The sequence below is a fragment of the Ammodytes marinus genome (genome assembly GCF_949987685.1).
Source record: "Ammodytes marinus genome assembly, chromosome: 17".
NCBI lineage: Eukaryota > Metazoa > Chordata > Actinopteri > Uranoscopiformes > Ammodytidae > Ammodytes > Ammodytes marinus.
In genome coordinates, this window is record NC_137221.1 from 27,986,019 (window position 1) to 28,004,821 (window position 18,803).

The window sequence follows — 18,803 nt, forward strand, 5'->3', positions numbered from 1 at the left end:
CTCTTGTCAAGCTCCATCATATGTCTGCTAATATTCCAGATGTGTGTTCTCAATGTCTAGCTGAGAAAGGATTTCTATTCCAGGATTTCTGGAAAGAAGTTAAAATGTATAATATAATAAAATGCAGGGTTTTTCCTGCATAGAGGATTTACCCAGCGCCATTGGAAAATCACCAGCGCCAAAATGATAACATTGGAGAATAAATATAGCCATTTAAAAACTCTCCAAATTCAGCCCAATTTCAGTCACCCTTCTTGAGGATCTGGGCAATAATTAGAATTTCAATTTCGATTACTATTACGGCTTCCCTCAATCATGAAAACAAAATAATCGTAATTGGCTTTTAAATGCAGCGAACCCTTTCAGCCGTGCACTTCGCTCGGCCCCTCCCTTACCTGATGGTTTAGCTTTCGGCTGGTCTAGAGAGTAGGAGGGAGATTTTGCGCATTGCCGGGTGTTTTGAAAAACTTCGGAGGATGGCAGGAAGTTAGCCGTTGGTCGAGAAAAAAGGTAAAACTAGTTGTGTTGTCTGAAAACACTTCAGACTCACAACCGACTAAAATAATGTGCAATATACAGTGGAGGAAATAAGTATTTGATCCCTCACTGATTTAGTAAGTTTGCCCACTTACAATGAAATGATCGGTCTATAATTGTAATGCTAGGTTTATTTTAACAGTGATAGACAGAATATCAAAAGTAAAATCCAGAAAATCACATTAAAAAAAAAGATAGAAATTATTTTGTATTTTATTGAGTGAAATAAGTATTTGATCCCTTATCAAAACATTGCTTAGTACTTGGTGGAGAAACTCTTGTTGGCAATTACAGAGGTCAGACGTGTCTTGTGGTTGATGACCAGGTTTGCACACATCTCAGGAGGATATTTGGACCACTCCTCTTTGCAGATCCTCTCCTAATCTTTAAGGTTTCGAGGCTGTCGCTTGAGCTTCAGTTCCCTCCATAGATCTATTGGATTAAGGTCCGGAGACTGGCTAGGCCACTCCATGACCTTATTGTGCTACTTCTTGTGCCACTCCTTTGTTGCCTTTGCTGTATTTTTAGGGTCATTGACTTGCTGGAAGACCCATCCACGACCCATTTTTACGGACCTGACTGAGAGACAGAGGTTGTCACCTAGTATTTCATGGTACATGGACCCATCCATAGTTCCCTCAATGCAGTGAAATCCACCTGTCCCCTTTGAAGAGAAACACCCCCAAAGCATAATGCTTCCACCTCCATGCTTGACAGTGGGGATGGTGTTCTTGGGGTCATAGTCAGAACTCCTCTTCCTCCAAGCATGGCGAGTCACTAGGATACCAAAGAACTTGATTTTGTTTTAATTTGACCACATCACCTTCTCCCAAGCATTTTCTGAGTCGTTAAGGTATTCATTGGCAAACTTCAGACGGTTCTGTACATGTCCCTTCTTGGGCAGGGGGACCTTACGGGCACTACAGGATTTCAATCCATTGTGGCATAGTGTGTTACCAATGTTTTTCTTGGTGACTGTGGTCCCAGCTGCCTTGGGATCATAAACAAGCTCCTCCCGTGTAGATCTAGGCTGATCCCTCACCTTTCTCATGATCATTGATACCCTGTGTTGGGAACGTTACTTTAAAAAAGTAATTGGTTATAGTTACTCACTGCTTGTTCCAAAAAGTAACTGAGTTAGTAACTGAATTACTTTATAATAGAAGTAACTAGTTACCAGGGAAAGTAACTATTTGCGTTAGCCTACTGTAAAAAAAAGTTGCTAGGCTATACAGTCCCCTCCATAAGTATCGGAACAGTGAGGCCAATTCCTTTATTTTTGCTGTAGACTGGAAACATTTGGGTTTGACACCAAAATATGAATATGAGACAATAGATCAACATTTCAGCTTTAATTTCCAGGTATTCACATCTGGATCCGATACACAACTTATAAGATAGCATTTTTTGAAAAGGAACACCACATTTTTAGGCGAGCAGAAGTATTAGAACAGATAGACTTTGAATAAATTAAAGTGAATAAAACTTAATATTTTGTCGCAAATCCTTTGCTTGCAATAACCGCATCAAGCCTGTGACATCACCAAACTTTTGCATTCTTATTTTGTGATGCTTTTCCAGGCTTTCAACTCAGCCTCATTCAGTTGCTGTTTGTGTTAGGGGGTTACTCTCTTAACTCTCCTCTTTGGCAGATAAAATGCATGCTCTATAGGGTTTAAGTCTAGAGATTGACTTGGCCAGTCTATAACCTTCCACTTCTTGCCCCTGATTAACTCCTTTGTTGTGTTTTGGGTCATTATCTTGCTGCATGATGTAGGATCTTCCAATCAGTTTGGTTGCATGCATCTTTCCTTAAATTGGCAGACAAAATGTTTCTGTAGACTTAGAGTTCATTTTGCTGATGACAGTCATTACGGATGAACCTTTTTTTAATTTTTTATTTTATCAGTGATTCTTATGTTTAAAACTTAAAATATTTAAAATTGTAGATGTTATTAGGGATTAAGAATAGAATGTCTGGAGCACAATTATCCCCTTAAATTTAATTTTATCATTATGTCAAATATATGACACTTGTTATCTTCTCACGACGTCCAAAACAGTGCGTCCTCGGAGAAGGTTTCAATCTTTCATATGCAATAAAACCTATTAAAAAGGTACTTTAATTATTAAAAATATTTTTTTTTCATCAAAAGCTACACTAAATAATCTCTCAAATCAATAAAAACTGTTTTTCTACAACACATTCATGTTTTATAAGGATTCTAAGTGGTGGGACCACTTTACTGTACCGTACTTTCCGTACTATAAGCCGCACTGGACTATAAGCCGCAGGTGTTATAATGTTTAATTACCATATGTAAGAGTTCGTGCACAGAGGGGATTGTCGGGAAAGAGATGGCTGCTTGAGGAAGCTCCCATATATTAACATTTCAACAAACAAGTTGCATACCATTTTGTGCAATAGTAGCTATTAGGGATGGGCACAAGTGTTTTCGCTACTCGTGTGATCGCTTGCATTCCTCGAGGATCAATCGATTCCTCGTTAAACTTTTTTCTATTTTTAGAACGCAACGTATCTGTCTGCAGAACAATGGTTGACAGCAATAAAGCGCTCAATGCTTATGTCAAACAGTCACAGTTGCCATATGATCAAATCAAATCAGTTTTATTTGTATAGCCCAAAATCACAAACACATTTGTCTCAGTGGGCTTTACATTTCATACAATATGATATACAATGATATTAAGGATTTATTTTCCACAAGTTTAAAACACATTTTCCTAACTGAAAGTAATTAAATAAGCGGGCCACAATTTAAACCGATCGAGTAGGTCTGCGGTGGAGAGAGAAAAAAGAGAGAGAAAAAAAGCATGGGCTGTAGTTGGCTAACAATCAAAATAGACATTTAAAATAAGAAGGGCAGCAAATACAATAAAATTATTGTCCTACAATTTAAACACATAGATAGGCTAAATAACTCACCAAAGCAGTAGAAGTAGTAGTATATCCAACCGCGTAATGCTTACTCCTGTCCGTGACTAATTACCGCGACTAATTCCTCGTTAACGGAACGTTACACCGGTCGGCTTTTGAATCTCAATCCTATATTCCATAATAAAGGCTTCTTAAATGTCGTTTGCTCGAATGTGCCCGACAGCCTGGCTGACGTCTTTACGTGACTTTCCAAGTTTTCCAGCACCGCATTCAGCTCCGCGGTGCTGTGGAGACAACACACACTGGCTGCGCTGCACGGAGGTGGCAGTTATTTGCTGTTTCTGTTTGACACAACGCTTAGTTTATTTAACTTGGATCAAAATATTTAATTTTGTTAAACTTTATATCCGTTTTGTGCCGTTTTGTACACGTATATTACATTTTAAAATAGGGGCGGCCCGCCGGCCGGCCTAAAGGCTACAAACACTAAAAAAAACAAAAAACGATTTTCCTCATCCACCAATCGAGATCATTTGAAACGAGGAGTACTCGAGTACTCGATTACTAACGCCCATCCCTAGTAGCTACAGAATATATACTATGCTGTGTAATAACAGGGTCGAAAAACAGGGAAAAAGTCGCGGCTTGTAGGCTGAAAAGTACGGTAAGTCAACACCGTCAGACATTTCATTTTGCAAAATGTAATAAAATCAGGCGAAATAAGGGGCAATGAAGGACCTCTTGTCAAATTCTACCTCTGCAGAGTACATTAAAGTCAGACAGGCTCTGATAAGTGTTGTAGTTTTAGAATATTTTACATTCCGAATCTTGAAAGTCCTGTGTCACAACCATGATATGTCAACACTGACTTACGAAGAAGTTATTTGAAATGTTTTGAACATTTTATTTTCCTGAAATAGTTCATACTAGCACTTAACATCAACAGAAAAACCAAATGGCTACTAGATAAATTGAATTTTTTATGTTTAAGAAATGTTAAATATGTCAACAGTTGACATCTGACGGTGGTGATAGGCCAATGACGGTAAAAAAAACAAAAGCTGGAAGGTTGTGTCAAAGCTTAGCTCAGTAGCTTAGTATATGTTGGATACATACATGCAATTTAATTTGCCGAAACATAGGGTTTGTATTTTTTCAACATTGCACCTTGTTTTGTCCCACTTCTCAATTATCACTGTTATATATATATATATATATATTTTAAGTAATAACTTAATTTGTGTTCTTAAGATGGTGCAAGTGTTTGTTTGTTTGTTTGTGTGTGTTGTTTAAAAAAACATTTTGAAAACATTTTTTATCCACATCCCTTTTTTACATATAAATATTGAAGAAACAAATGTAAGAAAATTAACTTAATGTCTCGAGAGGCAACACAAAGACATCAGGGCATAATATTCATATAAACTTTATTTTTGCCATAACAAGGACTGTGGAATGTTTTTAAAGTCCTTGATTCGGCCATCTCACAATCTATAAGTTATTGCGATCTGTCAACAGAGAAACATGAACTACAAAGCCTGTATAACTATGATATGATGTTTTAAGAGAGAACTAATACAGAACTATCACTATGAGAGAATGAACAGAAATGACATTCAGTTAAGTGTATTAAGTATGTATTAAACTGAGGACAAATTCCAACATGTCTAGTGTGTTTTGGTCAAAAGCTCCCCCTTCAGTTTTCCATTAAATATACAGTACTCTTTTACTCAGGACTGTTTTCCTCAGCTGCAGGGTTGATATACTACTGTTTATTATGCAAAGCATTATTGATCAGTGTCGGTAGATGTAATATTTATGTTTCTTTTTCACTTGCTTTTGTTATGCGAGGTTGACACGTGAGCTAACATGCGAATGCTCTGCCCCCTGGGTACTGCAAACCATTGCAGTGTTTAGCTATGACCTAATAATGTGCAAACCAAAGTCACCTGATGGTGTTGTTTAGGCAGTTTGGGTAAATGATTGAACTGTAATTCTGACAGGGATTATGAAGCTAACAACACAATGTGAAAGAAAATATCAAGCTCTGATACGTGGTTTTAGGTCAACATCAAGAGAACCCCTCACTGCTTCTTTGATCTTTGTCTATGTCTCCAGATTCATGTCTCTCACCTTCTATTATCCGTGGAACCTTGATCAGACTTGGTAAGCTCTGAAACTTGAAAAGATGACTTATGTCATACACTTACGTCAGCCAGTGGAGTGCACAGGGGTATTCAGGTGGCCAACCCTGCCCTCTTTGTCTGGAGTGCCCTTTTAAAAGAAAATCAGTGTAGGTAACCTGTTGGCTACTGAGACTTCCAGACTTGACCTAAGTTTATACAAGGGGCATTTAAGGTGCTCCTTTGGTGTGATCTTAGGATGCAAATTTAGCTTTAGTTTCTACCATAGGAGATCATGTGCCCCTACTGTTTTATTTATCTGGAGGGGCGTCCTGATGGGACACTTCCACACTCCGTTCTTGCCCTAAGGTCACATCAAAGGGGCATATAAGTGACTAATATTCACTACAATATCTGGGGGCTGTCAGCATAAACACTGCTGCCCTTTCTTCATTTCTTGCTCCTGCCCCTTAGAGAGTCTGTGGACACCACTGATGTCAGCTCTTTCTTCAGTTTTTTACTGTATGTTAGTACGCTTTGTGTTTCCCATGTTGTTGTTGTGACCCCTCTTAAATACCTGTGTTTGTGTGTGTGCTCCCTCTGTAGAGTCAGCCGGTGTCCGCTTTACCCCTGACCCTGGTCCAGCTCCAGACTCTAAGCAGGAACCTGTGCCTGCCAAACAGGCTCTGCTTCCCCCTAAATTCCTCAGCGCTCCCTCCACTGAGTCCAGCAGGAGTCCCACTCCCTCATCTTCCTCTTCATCCTCCTCTTCCTCCTCCTCCTCCTCTTCTGCTGCTATAGCCGTGTCCAAGCCTCCAAGGACAGTCTCCCTCTTTATAGAGGACCCCCCTCACCCCTCTGACTCTGCTGCTCCGCCCCCTGTCCCTCCACATGCCAAGCAGCCTCCCGTCCCTCCACCCAAACCCACCAACCGCAACAGCAACCCCGCACTGCATGGTAAGTCAATGGCCGTCTGCTTCTCAAGTTTTAAGGGACACGGAAAAATGTGTCTCTCTTTAAACAGCCATTTTTCTCTTTATGTATTTTTATTAGAGCTGTCAAACGATTAAAATATTTAATCAGATTAATCACAGGATTCTGTGGATTAATCACGATTAATTTTACCATTCGAAGTATGCCCGAAAAATTCGAATTTTCTCTGTATATTGTTGTATGAACGGAAAGATAAATGACAGAAGGTGGATATGTACATTTAAAATTAGTACGTTTATCAATTGAAAATCCAAATGGTGGTTTTAATACTGAAAATAAATTTAAATCAAAACTAAAATATATAGGCCTACCTAGCAAACCATAATTCAATTGGTCTGTCTCTTTACTATGTCTTTGGGCAAATATAGGATAGGCTATAGAATGGCATTTATTTGGTGAATCTATAGGTTGTGCATTCTTGAATACAACTTGATTACAGTGTGTGTGTGCGTGTGCGTTTGTACGCGCGACCACGTCCTAGGGGACTGTTCATGTGTGCCAGGAAGCCAACGTTATGTTGATGTCTGATCAAACACACCTCTGAAGACGGCAGACGTTTGTGTCCTCGCGGGCTCTGAACAGAGCGGACAATGTTTCTCCTCCTGTTGCTCCCGACATCAACTGTCACCCGCGGCAGTTGATTTTATATACTATCAATGCCCCCGACACAGACGTGACCGTTAGCAGTTTAAAACTTTAAAACACAGCACGGGCTAACGTGCTATTATCTTTGGCTGCGCGCAGCTACTGATCCTGGGTCAGCCACAACAATCAATCAATCAATATCCTTTATTTAACCAGGTAAAATTCATTGAGATTAAAATCTCTTTTTCAAGAATGACCTGGCCAAGAAGGCAGCACCATGATAACGTTAGAGAGACTGTAGTACGGAGCCGGTGGGATGTACGTGGCGGATCATTCTGAACATGCGTTAAATGTGATTAACGCCGATAATTCCAGAAATTAATCACCCATCAATATTTTACAAAGATTGAAGGTCAATTTTCTTAAAGATCTCCTATTATACTACTTTTCTGGTCTTAATTTCTCATTAATGACTCCTATAGAGCAACCTGACACGAATCACAGCACAAAAAACTATGTAGATTTTCGGGAAACTCTTCCTCTCATCTGGGCGATTTCAGCATTCTCTGTCAACACTGGGTCTCGTCCTTCTCCGCCCCCTCGCTCCCCTCCTGCCAACCCCACTCCGTTGTGATTGGTTACCTTCCGGAAGACTTCCAGCGGCACGCGGGCAGATTTGAGCAGGCAGGTGGGGGCATGCCTGAGCAGGTTACAGCATTACCAAACATGGAAAATCCGGATTGATGTACGTAGATAAATCCCGGAAATTTGAACAATTGAATCGCGCCCGGGGTTCCTAGTGTTTAGCGCTCTGCACAGCCACACCAGACGGTCAGCAGGGAATATGCTATAAATGCATCTAAGTCATTATTTGACACTTTAGTATGGTTAAACATGACTATAAATCATTATAACAATGTGTATAGGTCATAAAAGTTGAAAAAGCATAATAGGTGCTCTTTAAACAAGGCCTAGCAGGTCTTGGTGGTTTTACCTGCAAAGCTCACAATGAAAAAGTCACCAGCAGACTCATTATCATCAGAATAACATTAAGTAGTGTATTGTGATCCTGAAAGCCCCAAATTATATTAAAAGGGATCATTCATGTGATAGGGTTCATGTACCTGCAGGACGCTTTGACACTTGAGAGTACACAGCTTGTAGCTTAGTTTTCATCTATTCGAGGAGTTAACCTGTATCTTATTATAAACCGGTTGCACCACACAAGTAAGTTACAACAAAGAGTGTAGATAAAACTTCAAATGTACACCTCCCCAGAGCACGGCGTAAAGCCATTCCTTCTAAACTGTTGGAGATACTAATGATCGGAGAGCAACACAAAGTTTTTCTTTAATATTTAGTATGGGTCCTATGACAAACATGCACAGAGAAAAATTCATTTGGAATATGTTTCTGAAACCATTTGGTTGCAAGAGATACTTAGAAATGGACAAAGCTTAGTATCTTTGGCTATTTCACAATTTAAAGCATATTCTAATGTTCTTATTTATTCTTTTATTTAAAGTTCAAAATTGCATAAAATCACATACACTCCCACTTAAAAACAGATATAGCATAACTTCATTGTATGTTTGTGTATACGTTTTTCTATAACGTACCTGGATACATTTCAATGACCCGCAATACACTACAAGCACATTTGGTTTGATTATCTGATTAATTCAGTTAAATGTGTACCACGATTTAATCCAATCACAAAAATCACCTAATAAACCTAGGGCACTTTGGACTAATAATCCCAAAATGTTTGTCCATGTAATTCAATATTTTTTTCTCGCATTTAACCTGCATGCAGCACTAGATAATTGCTCTCTCTGCGACAGTGTTTTGCTTTCTGATGAAGGAATTCTTTTTTTAAGCCTGGAATACATTTGTAGCTTAAAGACTCTTTCATTCAAACAGAATTTTTTTTTGAGGTGTCAGTTAAGGCTGGGATTGATATGCTATGTTGGGCAATTAATATGATATGTTGAGCGTGCAATGTTTTCCCCAACCTATTTCGGAGGCAGATGTAACCTTTTGTTTGTTGGGATATGTGACAGACTTGTTCAGCTGTGTTTAGTTTGTGGATTACAGAATTAAAGAAGACACTGTAAGTGGTTGAGCAAAATATTCTTTAGAAGCATAGATATGTCCAAAATAAAAAACAAATGTACATTATACTGTATTTCGTATGTTTTCAAGGCTATGTAAGTATTGATTGTAATGATCTGAGTCCAGAATCTACCTATTAGCTGAGTGTTAGAGTGGGACTACAGCTTGCTGCTGTGTTGGTGTTTACCAGTATGTAGCCAGTGTGCAGACTGTGTGTGTGTACAGCGACAGTCTCAGAGGAGAGGACATGCTTCGGCTTGTCTTTACTCCATTAATGCAACACCATTAGTTCTCTGGAGGTTAGACTGGCTGTATTTCCTATTCCTTTGTCCCTACATGCCACAGCTGCTCCTGTTTACAGCCCATCCCAGGACTGTCTCATTGAAACTGTGACACATTCTACTAGTATTTGTTCAACGGGGTTTCTATACATACTCGTATACGTAACTCGATTTGATTTGATTATCGCTGTTATTAAGCCTCGACTGAAAAAAGTTTGAGAGGCCAAGCCCCTCACACCGTAAGTCCGATTGACTTGAAATTAGGGTGTTAGGGTAGTCCAAAGAAGAAGAAAAGTGGGCCCTCAATACTTTACGTCCCGTACTCAAATATGCTCTGCAATTATTAAAGAATAACATATCTGCATGTTATTGAATTAATTCTGATTATATTGAGGTGGAATACATATTACTTTTTTTTTAAGATATTTTTTGGGCATTTTTATGCTTTATTGATAGTGCAGAGAGACACAGGTGAAATGGGGCAGAGAGGGGAGTGACATGCAGAGAACGACCGCGGGCGGGAATCGAACCCGGGTCTGCTGCTGGGCCCGGCCCGGGAGGGGGACGCCTTACCGACTGAGCTAAAGGCGCCCCCCTGGAATACATATTACTTTTACACTGACGCTGTTCTTGATGCCTCAGTCAGGCAGACAGGAACGCAGTTTCATACATTAATCATAAGCCTACTGTACATCACATATTGTGCTAATTTTTCATGGCTTTTAGTCCGTTTTATCTATGTGTTTTTCTTTGTTTAAGCACGTCGTAACTGTTTCAAAATGGGCTGTGAAGTTTATTATTAACCCTCTACCGCATCACTGCCACGGGAGGAATTCCCCGAATCAGTTTCTCATGGGGGGTCTCATTGTCCCCCGCTCATGGCACAAACACTGCTGTGTGAGGATATGCACTTTTTTGTCCACTTTTATGTCTGATCGCTTCTTTTTTATTTCGACCACAGTCCGACATTCTTAGGCTGCAGCATTAACAGAGATCGTCACACACTTCCCGTGTTTCAGTAGGGAAAAGGATTATCAAGGCAGTTTTTATGTCTGTCCTTGATCAAGGTGATGTGATCAGCATGCATCTCATTCATGTCTTAAACTCTTAGACTCTAATTTAAGGTTCATTACAGGGGATGCTTATGACACACACCATTGTCTTTTATATGAAAAGGTTGGGTGGTCCTCTCTTAAAGAAAGACGTGATGCACATTGGTATACTTTTATATATAAAGCCCTGACCGGGAAGCTACCACTCTATTTGACAGAAATGCTGCATATTTCAGATGGGCTTTATCAAACCCGCTAAACTGACATGCTCATGTTATATGTTCCATACGCCCGGTCTGACCTTGGTAAAACTGCTTTTAGCCAAAGTGCCCCTGAGTCCTGGAACAACCTACAACATCAAATTAAAATAAATACACTTAGGGGAGAGTGGCCTAAGTTGTGCCGGTGGGGAAGTTGTGCCACCCCTTGTTTCTAGAAAACCATAGAAGAAATTGGAAATGTGACCACATATTTAAGAAGAGCCATCCATTTAACTCATCCTGTAAAGAAGGGAGAAACATGGAATAAGATATAAGCGCATTTAAAGCGGCAACGAGTAACATTTAAATATCTTTTAAACAGCCTCATGTTTCCTCTCATAATCATAAATTACCTTTAACAGCAAACGAGACCATCAGTGCAAAGAAAGACGTTTTTATATAGTTTTTATTACTGCATTTGATCTGGTCGTACACCCAGTCCGATTTTCGGTTCACGCGTGCATGCTCTATGGTCACATATCCGTATTGGTCACAGATTTCAGTGTGGCGCAGGAACGTGATTTGAGAAGCCTATCACTCCAGGTGAGGGAAGGGGATAGGGAGACCAGATCCCAATTCACCAGATGTGGGACAAAGACTACGTTTGTGCGGGACAAAGTGCCGTTTTTTTAGCAAAATAAACTCGTGTCACCACCGGTAATGCCAGAGACACGGCTTTCTATATTAAAAAAACACTATCTTTAGATCAGCGCGCAGCAGTTAAGTTAGCTACTGTTAAACAAATAGAGCATTAAGGCTGCGGCTTCACATTAAAAGCATTTCACTGGCTTCACATTAGCATTTCACTTGACAAACGTGAGTTGGCTTTTATTTTGAAGTAATAGGAAGACAAAGGCTGAAGCACTGCAGGCAGCACCTTCACAGAGCCACTGAGCCCAGCAGCCCGATACACACACACACACACACACAGACCAATACACACACAGACAAACGGAGACTGCTGTCTCCTCACAGCTATCGGATAAATGCCAGATTATAAAACACGCATTTAAAAAGGGGGGCTCACTTTCAATAACAATGCTTCTAACTTCTAGGGTGACCAGATCGCATTTCCATTACTTTTCACACGTCCCGCAAATTGAGACGTTGTCCCGCGGGAGCCTTGTTTGAGACAGTTATTTGTCGTCATAATGACTAACGGGGCTGAACCATCAAAGAAAAAAAAGAAAATGCAATGTAGAAAAGCTAAAAGGGAGAGTGATAGGCAGGCGGGAGGGCGTTGCCAAGCAACCTATACACAATTTCACGGAGTGAACCTAGACTGCAGTGTTACTCCTAAATGAATGAGCGGTAGCCTACTAAAACAAAGTTTACTTTGCCTCACCAGCATCATCAGATGACCATTATTCATCTGAAATAGTCATTATTTACAACAACATAAACACATTACCTCATCGTGATCCATAACTAACTGCCGTCTCTCGTTCATTCGCTTTGTGTGGGGACACATACTCGTTCAGCTCCGTGAGAGGTGACAATGGATCAACTCATTGCAATCAGGTGTAGTTGATGCTGTGTCACTAACCACTCTCACCGAGCCGAAAAGAGTCCGGTGCCCTCACACTTTCAACACACGGACACGGCACGCACTATATTGCTTCCTGATTATTTGAATCTTGCACCCCCTGCACGAGCTTCACGACAGCTGGCGTCGTAAAAATACTACCGCTTTTGTTCAAAGGTGTCGCCAACCTGCCGACTTACTCGTTGTAGCTTTAAGCTCAAAAAACTGTTTTTTGCCTTTCAAAGTAAAATTTCCACAATCAAGGTTTTTTGATTATTGTGTCTGAACAATTATAAACACTTTGAAAACATTTGACACATGTTTTAGTGCTTTGGTATGCTACACTTTGTGTCTATATAGTGAGCACAATGTCAGCCCTAAACTGCTGCATCATGCTTATTATCCAAAATTCTGGGGTGGGGTGATTTGTGCCAGAGGGCCTAGGTGAGTTATAAATAAGTAAGTAAGAAAAATGTATTTATAAAAGTACATTTATAACAGTTTGCACTGTCCAAAGTGCTGCACATTGTGCATTCAGTAGGTAAAAAATTAAGGTAAAATAACAATAACCAAACTAAAAGTCATAAAGCCCAGACATCCACATATAAACAAAGGTAGTAGTGCAGAGGTAAGATAGTTAAAGCTCCCATATTATACACTTTTCGGTTCTATTATACACCATATTATATGGTCTTAGTGGTCCCTAATACGTTTTTCTTCAATTGTTTGCTGAAAAAAACTTTCAGATGATTTATTGTACTATGCTGATGTTCAGCTAATCTCACAATGGCCTATTTTTTTAAAAGAGCTGCAGCTCCCCTCGTAAATAAACAATCTTTGAGCTCCCCCCGCCCCCTGTCCGGAAGCGAAGCCAGATACGCCTCGCCCTCTGTCTGTTTGTAAACAATGATGACGTATAACCTGTTAGCACAGTTAGGTTTAGCCTACCCATGAGAAGAACCAAGTCTAGTGCTAGTAACGCACTTTGAAAAGTTTGACATGACCTATCCTTGTCTACATGAAAGACTATGTTCATACAGATGCACTGACAGCCACACGCTAATGGAAACGGCATGTTCACAATAAAAATGCTGCAAAAGATGGTGGCTACTGCGAAGCTAGCTCGGGAGCTAGCTGCTAACAATACCACTAAAATCTGTGAAAAAATTATCTTCAAAGTCAGACTTCTTCAGTATACATTCCAATCCTTTGTCCTATTAAAAACGAGGTGGGGGCGCCTTTAGCTCAGTTGGTAAGGCGTCCCCCTCCCGGGCCGGGCCCAGCAGCAGACCCGGGTTCGATTCCCGCCCGCGGTCGTTCTCTGCATGTCACTCCCCTCTCTGCCCCATTTCACCTCTGTCTCTCTGCACTATCAATAAAGCATAAAAATGCCCAAAAAATATCTTTAAAAAAAAACGAGGCATTTCCAGACTGGTGTGGGGAATAGAAATATGTTTTTATGAGCAAAAGCTGAATGCTTGTGAAGAAATATTTTTCGAGAGGATCTCGGGGCCGTGGACCAATAAGGAATAGGGGGGTGGACTGCACAGTGGAAGCTTCTGGCTTTCCAGTTTTTGACGTCAGAAACGGGGAGAATTCTGACTGTATGTTGGGTGGAGGGTTTCAGAAAAGGGGAGAGTGAGAAAAGGAGAGAGCTTTCTTTTTTTTTTTACTTTGGCAGTCTGTAGGCACACCGTAGACCCATAATTATGTTCAAAAACATCGGAAAAGTGCATTGGCACAATATGGGAGTTTTAATGGGGAGGAAAAACCAGGGTGTACAGATGGGTTTTGAGCCTTGATTTAAAGGCAGAAATGGAGGGGGAATCGCATATGCCAGGTGGCAGTTGGTTCTACAAGGGCGGAGCAGCTTGTGCAAAGTACATTTCTGAGAGTTGTGCCATTGGCATGGCTGTACAGGTCCTTCTCAAAAAATTTGCATATTGTGATAAAGTTGATTATTTTCCATAAAGGAATGATAATAATTGAACTTTCATATATTTTAGATTCATTGCACACCAACTGAAATATGTCAGGTCTTTTGTTGTTTTAATACTGATGATTTTGGCATACAGCTCATGAAAACCCCAAATTCCTATCTCAAAAAATGAGCATATCATGAAAAGGTACTCTAAACGAGCTCTTAACCTAATCATCTGAATCAACTTATTAACTCTAAACACCTGCAAAAGATTCCTGAGGCTTTTAAAAACTCCCAGCCTGGTTCATTACTCAAAACCGCAATCATGGGTAAGACTGCCGACCTGACTGCTGTCCAGAAGGCCATCATTGACACCCTCAAGCGAGAGGGTAAGACACAGAAAGACATTTCTGAGCGACTAGGCTGTTCCCAGAGTGCTGTATCAAGGCACCTCAGTGGGAAGTCTGTGGGAAGGAAAAAGTGTAGCAGAAAACGCTGCACAACCAGAAGAGGTGACCGGACTCTGAGGAGGATTGTGGAGAAGGGCCGATTCCAGACCTTGGGGCACCTGCGGAAGCAGTGGACTGAGTCTGGAGTAGAAACATCCAGAGCCACTGTGCACAGGCGTGTGCAGGAAATGTGCTACAGGTGCCGCATTCCCCAGGTCAAGCCACTTTTGAACCAGAAACAGCGGCAGAAGCGCCTGACCTGGGCTACAGAGAAGCAGCACTGGACTGTTGCTCAGTGGTCCAAAGTACTTTTTTCGGATGAAAGCAAATTTTGCATGTCATTCGGAAATCAAGGTGCCAGAGTCTGGAGGAAGACTGGGGAGAAGGAAATGCCAAAATGCCTGAAGTCCAGTGTCAAGTACCCACAGTCAGTGATGGTCTGGGGTGCCATGTCAGCTGCTGGTGTTGGTCCACTGTGTTTTATCAAAGGCAGGGTCAATGCAGCTAGCTATCAGGAGATTTTGGAGCACTTCATGCTTCCATCTGCTGAAAAGCTTTATGGAGATGAAGATTTCATTTTTCAACAAGACTTGGCACCTGCTCACAGTGTCAAAACCACTGGTAAATGGTTTACTGACCATGGTATTACTGTGCTCAATTGGCCTGCCAACTCTCCTGACCTGAACCCCATAGAGAATCTGTGGGATATTGTGAAGAGGAAGTTGAGAGACACCAGACCCAACACTGTGGATGAGCTTAAGGCCGCTATCGAAGCATCCTGGGCCTCCATAACACCTCAGCAGTGCCACAGGCTGATTGCCTCCATGCCACGCCGCATTGAAGCAGTCATTTCTGCGAAAGGATTCCCGACCAAGTATTGAGTGCATAACTGAACATAATTATTTGAAGGTTGCCTTTTTTGTATTAAAAACAATTTTCTTTTATTGGTCGGATGAAATATGCTAATTTTGAGATAGGGATTTTTTTTTTTTTTTTTGTCAAAATCATCAATATTAAAACAATAAAAGGCTTGAACTACTTCAGTTGTGTGTAATGAATCTAAAATATATGAAAGTCTAATGTTTATCAGTACATTACAGAAAATATTGAACTTTATCACAATATGCTAATTATATGAGAAGGACCTGTATATGTGGCACAGGGCCGGCCACACCTGCTCAGGTACCCCGTGGGGCACCCCATCCTAAACCCATCTTCTTTCAAAGGTTTTTTTATTAAATGTTAGTAACAATGGAATTGTAGAACAATGAGTACAAATTTTTTCCCCTTTTTTTCCCGAACATACCCCACCCACATCCCACCCTCACACCCAACAACACGAAACACACACCACAAGAAACAAAAACAAACAATCAATATGAAAAAAACACATAAAGACATAAAATTAAATCAAATAAAGGAGGGGAGGAGGTAGCTACTCTTCTATAGTTATTGTTGGTTTTTTAAAATAATTTAGGAAGGGGCGCCAAATTCTGTCAAATTTATTCTCGGATCCCTGGGTAGTGTAACGTATTTTCTCTAAATTCATACATGCCATAATGTCTCTAATCCAATGTGAGTGTGAAGGAGGAGCAGGATCTTTCCACTCGAGTAGGATAGCCCTACGAGCAAGTAATGAGGTGAAGGCCAGTACCCTCATCTTCACTTTAGGTAAGCCCGAATTTGGAGCAATGCCAAAAATTGCAGTGAAAGGGTTCGGCTTAATTTGATGCTGAAGTACTTCAGAAATTGTTTGAAAAACTGATGTCCAGAACTCAGTCAAGGTGGGACACAACCAGTACATGTGAAAGAGTGATGCCGGTGCGCTCTTACAGCTATCACAGGTCGGGTCTACATTGGGGAACATACGAGCTAATTTAGTTTTAGATATGTGGATACGATGTACTACTTTAAATTGCACAAGAGCATGTCGGGCGCACATGGAGGTAGAGTGTATCCGATCCAGGACTGAATCCCACACGTGATCTGTGAAGGCAGAACCTAGGTCCTGCTCCCACAGGGTTCTTATAGCTGCTAATGAGGGGCTATGCAACTTCGAAATAAGGTTGAAAAACACAGAAATTTAGCCTTTTAATGTGGGGTTTACAGAAAGAAACAAATCGACATGATTGGCTGGCGGTTTATAAGGGAATTGGGGAATTAACTTCTGCGTAAAATGCCCGATTTGCAGAAATCGGAAAAAAATTAGTCTTTTCGATACCGAAGTGTTTTGTCAATTGAGAAAAACTAGCAAATAGATCATTAATAAATAAATCACCGATGCATTTTAAGCCTTTTTTATGCCAGATCTTGAATGCACCATCCACCGTCGAGGGAGTAAACAAATGATTAGCTGCAATTCCAAAATTCTTCTTAAATTGGGTCCAGATTCGAAGGGGGTGCTTAATCACGGGACTACTGTTGGGAATAGCCGAAGAGAGTGGAAGTGCGGCGCTTAAGAGGGCAGATAGAGACAATGGGCTAATAGCGCTGTACTCCATTGTTACCCAGACTGGGGCTGAGTCGTCAAGGTGAAAATGCACTCAATACACTAAAGAACGGATATTAGCAGCCCAGTAATAGTATTGGAAATTAGGGAGGGCCATTCCACCTGTTTGTTTGGGTCTTTGAAGAAAAGCTTTCCGTAACCGAGGGTGTTTACCATTCCAAATATAATTTATCATTAAAGAGTCAAAGGCCTGAAAGAAGGATTTGGGGAGAAAGATGGGGAGACATTGGAATAGATATAGGAACTTTGGGAGTAATGTCATTTTAATTTAATTTATTCTACCTATGAGAGAGAAAGCCAGAGGAGACCACTTCGATAATATTTGCTTCGCCTGATCCAATAATTTGAGGAAGTTCGATTTAAATAGGTTTTTAAAATTTCTGGTAAAACATACCCCAAGGTAACTCAGATGATCCGTCACCACTTTGAGTGGGAGAGCTGTATAATCAAGTTTAAGAGCTTCTTTATTAATCGAAAAGAGTTCGCTCTTACTCAGGTTAAGTTTATAGCCAGAAAACTGACTAAAGACCTCCAACACAGAAAGTGCCTCCGGTAAAGAGGTGGCTGGCTTGGCGACAAACAAAAGTAAGTCATCGGCGTATAATGATACCTTATGTTCAATTCCTCCTCTCCATATCCCCTGAATCTGTTTGTTACTGCGAATGGCAATTGCAAGTGGTTCGATTGCAATAGCAAAAAGGAGCGGGCTCAAAGGACAACCCTGCCGGGTCCCACGGTGCAGATCAAAACTACTTGAATAACGGCTGTTTGTTAATACTGAGGCAGAAGGGCATGCATATAATAATTTAACCCAAGAAGTGAAAACAGGACCCAAACCAAATTTTTCAAGGGTGAAAAACAAATAATTCAATTCTACTCTATCAAATGCTTTTTCAGCATCCATAGAAGCGAGGCATTCTGATTCAATATTTCTGGGGGAATATAAAATGTTCATTAGCCGGCGGATATTATAAAATGATTGGCATCCCTTTATAAACCCAGTTTGGTCGGGGGATATGATAGAGGGGAGAACATCCTCCAATCTGTGGGTGAGAATTTTAGCAAGTATCTTCACATCCGTATTTAATAGTGAAATTGGTCGGTATGATGCGCAATCTAGAGGATCTTTATCCTTTTTTAACAACAGGGAAATACAGGCCTGATAGAACGAAGGTGGGAGTTTACCTGAGTCAAATTAGTCTGAGAATACTGAACATAAAAAGGCGACAATTCGGCTGAAAATTTCTTAAAAAAGTCAGATGGAAGTCCGTCTGGACCAGGAGATTTGCCTGATTGCATAGATGTTATTGCTGCAATAATTTCCTTCTGAGTAATAGGTGCCTCAAGGCTATGTCTCAGGTCTTGAGTAAGGGAAGGCATGTTTATGTTACTGAAAAAGGTTTCCATCACCGTTACGTCTACTGTACAATCAGAACTATACAAATTTGAATAGAATGTTTTGAACTTTTCGTTTATCAATTTCTGATCTGATGTTGTACACCCACTGTCTGTCCGTATTCCAGGGATGAGTTGCTTTGCTCTAAATCCGCGCAG

At 40.6% G+C, this 18,803-nt stretch overlaps 1 protein-coding gene across 3 annotated transcripts in view; it reads left to right on the forward strand.

The window, feature by feature from the left end:
- The window catches only part of phactr4a (phosphatase and actin regulator 4a), a 125,661-nt gene that overhangs the window by 82,547 nt on the left and 24,311 nt on the right, over nt 1–18,803 (forward strand). For all 3 annotated transcript variants that reach the window (XM_080045705.1, XM_080045704.1, XM_080045703.1), the window contains one exon: nt 6,166–6,516. In XM_080045705.1, coding sequence (XP_079901831.1) covers nt 6,166–6,516 — 351 coding nt within the window. The remainder of the gene's footprint in view (nt 1–6,165; nt 6,517–18,803) is intronic.